The sequence below is a fragment of the Aplysia californica genome, unplaced genomic scaffold, assembly GCF_000002075.1.
Source record: "Aplysia californica isolate F4 #8 unplaced genomic scaffold, AplCal3.0 scaffold00058, whole genome shotgun sequence".
NCBI classification, from domain to species: domain Eukaryota; kingdom Metazoa; phylum Mollusca; class Gastropoda; order Aplysiida; family Aplysiidae; genus Aplysia; species Aplysia californica.
The window spans coordinates 1,784,540-1,791,599 of NW_004797328.1; the positions used below are offsets into that span (position 1 = coordinate 1,784,540).

At 41.9% G+C, this 7,060-nt stretch overlaps 2 protein-coding genes across 2 annotated transcripts in view; both read right to left on the bottom strand.

The window, feature by feature from the left end:
• The window catches only part of LOC101853371 (dynein heavy chain 8, axonemal), a gene marked incomplete at its 3' end in the record, with an annotated part of 107,937 nt that overhangs the window by 75,658 nt on the left and 25,219 nt on the right, over positions 1-7,060 (bottom strand). The window contains 4 exon segments of the mRNA XM_035968421.1: positions 677-789; positions 1,723-1,945; positions 3,781-3,940; positions 6,393-6,509. Coding sequence (XP_035824314.1) covers positions 677-789; positions 1,723-1,945; positions 3,781-3,940; positions 6,393-6,509 — 613 coding nt within the window.
• LOC106010994 (dynein heavy chain 8, axonemal) overlaps positions 420-7,060 on the bottom strand; it is a 6,974-nt gene continuing 333 nt past the window's right edge. The window contains exons 2-6 of the mRNA XM_013079649.2: positions 6,393-6,509; positions 4,937-5,053; positions 3,781-3,940; positions 1,723-1,945; positions 420-789 (exon numbers count right to left, since the gene is read on the bottom strand). Coding sequence (XP_012935103.1) covers positions 624-789; positions 1,723-1,945; positions 3,781-3,940; positions 4,937-5,053; positions 6,393-6,509 — 783 coding nt within the window. The 3' untranslated portion in view covers positions 420-623. The remainder of the gene's footprint in view (positions 790-1,722; positions 1,946-3,780; positions 3,941-4,936; positions 5,054-6,392; positions 6,510-7,060) is intronic.

The window sequence follows — 7,060 nt, forward strand, 5'->3', positions numbered from 1 at the left end:
ATCATCATCATCATCATCATCATCATCATCATCATCATCATTACTATTGTTATCAGTATTGTCATCATCAATATTATTAGCATTATTATATATAGTTATCCTAATGATAAAGTAACGATAAAGTAATAATGAAGAGAATGATAATAATTATACTTTTGTTTATCATTAGTATCTTTTACCATTATCATCACTTTTTATAACAAAGTACTCACAGCAGTAGGTATATCCACCAACTATCTGAACCAAAGTATTTACATTAGTAGGTATATCCACCAACTATCTGAACCAAAGTATTTACACTAGTAGGTATATCCACCAACCATCTGAACCACAGTATTTACACTAGTAGGTATATCCACCTACTATCTGAACCAAAGTATTCACAACACCGCCGTACTCCGACAAAACACTTTTTTTTCATTTTTGCGCCTTTTTTTTTTTATTTCACAAATCGTTAGTAAAGATTGATTTCTATCATGTGACAAAATATTAAAACGAAAATGTGCCTAGTTTTTTAAATAAATTTTAAATTTTGATTAGTAAAAACACATTTATCTTAAACGTACTCCGACAGAAAACGGTTTTCCCCCCGTGCTCCTACAGAACACGTTTTTCTTATGAATTCAAGACCAAGAACCACAGTAGGTATATCCACAAACTATCAGAACCGAAGCACTCACAACAGCAGGTATGGCCAGCTCTATGTCCACCTGGAAGAAGGGCCCACTCTTTCCGACGTTGTCGTCCTCTCCAGCCCCGCCCACGCCCTGTGAGCTGCTTCTACTCGAACTGAACACAGGGCAGAAAGTACAAAGTATATTTCAGCTATCTGAACATTTTCCAGTATTCAGGTCAGATGAAAAGACACTCACAGTGTAGTAGAGAGGAACATTTTCAAGAAAAAGAACTTCAACATTACTGGTGGTGAGAATATCTCGTTTATCTCGTTGTGTTTTTGTTGCTATTTTCGCTTTAGTTAGTTTTTTACGGCACCTACAATAAAATTAAGTCATATAAGTACCGAAGATATGAGGTGTTACTAGAGCGTAACTTACAAAGAAAAGGAGGAGAGGTATGGACGATAGATGTTTGATAGGAAAGAAGGAGCAAACCACACCAGCGCACCCACCAAAAACCGACAAAAACGTTTCAGAATAGCTGAAACAGACACGCCACTCTAAACAATGGGAGACATTAGTGGAGTTGAGGTGGACACACGATATCATAGCAAAACAATGGTCGTGGAGGATCTGTTCGGCTCCCTACATTTTTTACCCTGACTCATGTTATATCAATGTCCACTGACACAACGCCCATGGTACGCGACTAATTTGAATTCTGAGACCCCAATCTGATCTTGTATGATCCTACATGAGACTGAAGGTTTGAAGAGTCCACCAGAATACTCTTATGCAACCCCCCCCCTCTTTTTTTGTCTCCAGGAAAACACTCAAAAATGCATTTCAGCTGTACCTTAAAAGTTCTGTAGTCTTAGTAGTGTCTCCCTTATGTAAGAGGACAAGAAGTACAATAGAGAAAGGAGAAAGAGGGGTGGAAGAGAGGATAAGGAATGAGGAAGATATAATGAAGGAAGGAGGGGAAAAAGGGGGGACAGAAGGAGGAAGAGAGGAGGAGGAAGAAGGGGAGAAAGACGAGGAGGAAGAAAGAAGTTGATGAGCTAGACAAGGAAGAGAAGACGTACAGGGTGGCTACAAAGCGTACTTGGCCAGAAATCTCCTCCGGAGGGAGCTGAGAGAAAAGCGGACACTTTTGAGCAGAGCGTCGATCATCCTGTTCTTGAAGTCATCAAACAACGCCAGGCACGAGGTCACGTAGGCTTCCCTGGTCATCAGGTCTTCGGGCAGCGGACTCCGGTCTGGCTCTGTGCTGTTGGTCAGCGACGCTATGGCAGTCATGGTGTAGCTGGCGTTCATAGACTTGCGCACTGGCCGGCACAGTAAAAGGGCAACGTTTAGTTTTAACTTTAGTTTAAAACAGTTTTACAGAATTTACAGCTCAGTTAAGTCATATATAATTGTCAAAGAATATAGAGGTGTCACTGGAGAATAAGATGCAAAGAACAGGAGGAGAAATAAGGACTACAGACAGATGCTCGATGGGAAAGAAGGAGCAGCCCACACCAGAGCACCCATCAACTACTCTTTAAGTGTGACGCTTTGAGGGGTATCAGGCCACACTGTTGAACAGGTCAAACCAAAGATGGTTGTGTTATATGCAAATACAATCGAAATTGTCCAAGACGACCAATCATTGTTGGGGACAAGAATGATTGTCTTTGACAGGCTTTCACTTTGAACAATGTCGTTATAATGTTTTGAAAAGCAAGGGGGAGGGTATAGGTAGAGGTCCTTTGTACAAGTAGTTGCCTTGGGCAGGTGGTCGTTAAAGCTGGTTCGATTGTATTCAGAATTCCAATCAACCATACTAGCGAGTAAGGGAGTTTTATTTATCTGTATAGAAGACTGTTTACTGTGTTCAAGTAACGAGTTCATATCGCAACAGGTATTGGTAGATAGGAGGTTTGAATCGATACAAGCCATTCAGTTCTTGAATATCTGGAAATAGAGTGGACCACAAGGCGCCTTTTTTCACACATTCAAAGCCATAAAACGTGAAAAAGGGGGGGGGGCATATCATTGAAACAGTTTTCGTTCAGAACCGCGCGGGTACGGTATCAGACTTGTCTTCTCCAATGAAGTGCTAGGCATTTGCAAACAACAAAAATCAGTAATATTATACCTTTATTTCAGCCCAAAAAAAGGTTCTCTTTTTATCCTTCTACACCCTTTCTACATAATTCAGACAATCACGTCTCTTCCTGGACGATTGTTTTGTTTCTTTGGTTGGTTGGTTGGTTGGTTGGTTGGTTGGTTGGTTGGTTGGTTGGTTGGTTGGTTGGTTGGTTGGTTGGTTGGTTGGTTGGTTGGTGTTGTTTTGGGTTGTTTGTTTGTTAGTTTTTTTAGGGGGGGGGTTGTTCTTGGTTGGCTGTTTTTGCCCCGATCTTTTCTTTCTAAAGGCTTCAATCTACTGTGTTGAGGTAAGGCTCTTTGCTGCCACACGCAGAAGACTGAGTTCAGTCCTGCGTGAGGAGAACTTTTATTGAGTGTCTCGGTCTCTCTGCTGGGACCATGTATCACTCTCAGCTTGGGTTGGTCTGACAAGCAGGATCGAGGAATACATAAAAATTGTGTTGATGGTGTAGAATACCTGCATTAGAGCTTATAAAACACAACTGCATCAGCTGGTTAAACATGGCAAACCGGCAGTACTTTAATTTTTTAAAAGTAGGCTATAAGTCTAGTTCGTTGAGAGATTCGAATAGCCTATATCCCTCCCCATCAGAACAGGATCTTAACTCAGGGGTCTCGTCTTGGCATCTTCTTTTTGTGGAAGAGACATTAACCCTTTGTGGAACTTAGAGCCCTGGACAATCTGAGACCAGGCCGCGAAGTGGTTAACTGTTTGAGGACGGAGAGTACTTTCAGTTCCGGTCAGCAGCAGAATGTAGTCTACGTTGTGGTTCGTTTCAAACTATACTAATTTAATCAGAAACATGAATTTGCATTTTTGCATGGTATGCTTGTTGTAGTTTGCTTTTTAAAGTTTAAGATGTAGAAAATAGAATTTAAATATCTGTATGAATAACGAAGGTTTTAAAGCGCTCCAGAACTGTGGCTTCGCGTGCTGTGCACCCTCGACTCCGAATCAAAAAGTGACGAAACTGCCAAATTGACCAGGAGACAAGGCGTGGGTGGTTACCGGAGGGGTCAGCTATCCTCTGCTCGTCGGCGTAGACTTTCTCCAGCGTGCGGTACTCCAGGAAGGCTTGGTTCACGAATATCCTCAACAGCTCCAGCACCGTGTCGCACACCATATGGGCCGACTTGTTCAGCTTGTCCGCGACAGAGCACGTCGTATCCTGGGCGCGCAGAAGGAGGCAGAGGGCAATCACAAATCACAAACACACAAAAACAGACATTACTGATATTAGTAAAGGATGCGATGCCGGGCGGTTAGTGCGTTCGTCTCCGAAGCGGAAAGTCAGGGTTCGAGCCTGGGTTCGGACATTAATTTTTTTCTCTCCCTCCTGCCCACCCAGTAGTAAGGGGTACCTGACTTCGAGTTAGGGAAGTAAAGGCGGCGTGGAAAGGAACTGGCCACCCTACTGCAGTATGTCAAGGGCCCAGGATGTTGTCTCACTAACAACGTAACCCTCAATGTCCGGATCGAATGCGGGGACAGCTTTTTTACTGACATTAGTATTAGTTTGGTTTACTTTTAGTAAGAGTTTTACAGCACTTGCAACACCAAAAGGTCATATAAGTGACGAAAATTAGAGAGTTTACAAGCGAGTAACAAACACAAAAAGAAGGAGGAGAGATGTGGATGATAGATGTTTAGCTGGAAAGAAGGAACAAACCACACTAGAGCACCCACCAACCACCCTCATAGACGAATTACGTTTTACAAAGAAGAAAAAAAGCACAATGACAGACATTTCGTGCAAGGAAAAGAGCAAGGTTGAAAGACAAAAGCAAGAAAGTGGAGAAGTGAATAAGTAAGACTTACCAGGGGCACCCTCCAAGCACATGCTCTTATCCTTGGCAAATGGGGAATTTATTACTACTATCTTCGGGAGCACTGGAGGAATGCGTGCAAGACCGATTCTTGAGGACGGAAATATTGATGGTGACCCATCCATGGCGAAACAGCTTTCAGGCGTATCACAAATCTCGTCGTTATTGTGTACGCACAAATAAACAAATACGCAGGCGCACGCACTCACAAACACACATACACAGACACACACACACACACACGCACACACACACACACACACACGCACACACATACACATACAGACACACACGGGCATATCATGCAAGTACTTGAACACACACATGCATATACCTACCCTTGTCTTTTGCAAGAAATCATCGACAGTGAGCGGCTCGCCGGGTAAAAAACAGAGCAGCGTCTCCGAAATTTGGTGTAGCTTGGCGTCAACACGCATGTATTTGATGTCGCACACCTGGTGGGAGAGACACAACACACTTTCACACACACACACACACACACACACACACACACACACACACACACACACACACACACACACACACTCACACACACGCGCGCATGAGAGAGAGAGAGAGAGAGAGAGAGAGAGAGAGAGAGAGAGAGAGAGAGAGAGAGAGAGAGAGAGCGATACAGTAGCCCTCAGTTTGTGAAAAGCGCTGGATAGACAGACAGAAACAACAGAAAGATTTTTTTTAAAGTTGGATCTACCTGCCTGAGGGACCATCCAGAATTATGAACCCAAAGTTCTGCGTTATACCATTGGGGAAAAAGGCACGAATCAACTTATCCAAATATGTCTATTACTAAAAAGTACACCACTACAGATAATCTACATTTCACTATGCCATTTAGTGATATCAGAATTTTAAAAAATATTGTTTGCGTTCCGAGGCTTTAGATCAACAAATTATTGAGTTAGCTCTGTAAGTATATGACACCTTCAATATCTTCTGTACCCTCAGTATCTTCATGGGTACAACAAGGTCAACAAGCTCCCATCGTCTTCGTGAGTATAATAATAATATAATAATAATAATAATAATAATAATAATAATAATAATAATAATAATAATAATAACAATAATAACAATAATAATAATAATAATAATAATAATAATAATAATAATAATAATATAATAATAATAATAATAATAATAATAATAATAGTAGTAGTAGTAATAATAATAATAATAATGATAATAAATGCTTTTATATAGCAAGTCAGGCAGCTGCATAACAAAGAAAGTTTTGGATTGGAATCCACAGGGTAAGAGATCAAGGGGAAGACCGCATGGAACGTGGAGAAGAATCACAGAAATCGATATACAGAAAACTGGGAAGACATGGAATAACATCAAGAGGCAAGCCCAGGATAGAGAAATGTGGAAGGTGTTTGTCCCCTGCCTATACTCTGGTGCAGGGTGAGAAAGGCAACGATGATGATGATGATGATTTATATTGCGCATATCCACGCTCAAAGGCTATACGTTTTTAAAACTGTTACCTCAGTAGACCCTAGAACACTCAGATATATTCTCGGCTTCTTGGGAAGAATACAATGCTAGCTGTGGATTTCCCGCGCTCAAACAGTAACAAATTATGACAAGATCTTTCACTGTCTATAGTTGGGCACCCATTTCCTCCTTGGTGAAGTGAGGAAAATTCGTGTAAAGTGTCTTTCCCTAGGACAAAACGTCGGGCCCTTGAGGGGATTCGAACCCTCTACCTTACGGTTGCGAGTCCGGGGCCAAACCACTCGGCCACCGACGCCATTTTCAACGTGTCCTCACCGTCTTCATGAGCAGTTTGATGTCACTGAAGGCCTTGTCTAGCTCCTTGAAGTAAGCGGTCAGTTCCAGCGAGGTCCAGGTGATGGTACTGAAAGCCGGGGACATCAGACTGTCGATCTGTCCACAGACACCACAGAGAGACCAACAGAAAGGCAGAGAAAAATGAATGAAAAAAATGTGCGGCAGCGTGGTAAAATCAAGCCCTGCTCAAAATAATGAAATAAAAAAATACGCACTTTTCAACTTGTTGGACAATTTTTGTCCCTCAAAATCTTTGACTTTTCTTCTAAAAACACATTTCTGTGTGGATACTACTGGAAAAAAACCCTTATGTAAGACACCAAAAAATTGTAAATTTGCAGTTTTCAAGAATACTGCAGCTTTAGGAGTCACCTGACTTAGACGGTTAACTACCTCTGAAACCAGGCTACCCCGACCTTCTTTAATCAATGTGTCTTTCTATCTCCGCAGCGTACCTTGAACATGTCGGTGTATGCGTGAATGCGTGTATGTTCGTGCATTTGTGTATATGTGTATATGTGTATGTATGTGTTTATATGTATGTGTGTGTTCTCTGTGTGTGAGAGAGGGGGGTAGAGAGAGAGAAAGAGAGAGAGAGAGAGAGAGAGAGAGAGAGAGAGAGAGAGAGAGAGAGAGAGAGAGAGAGT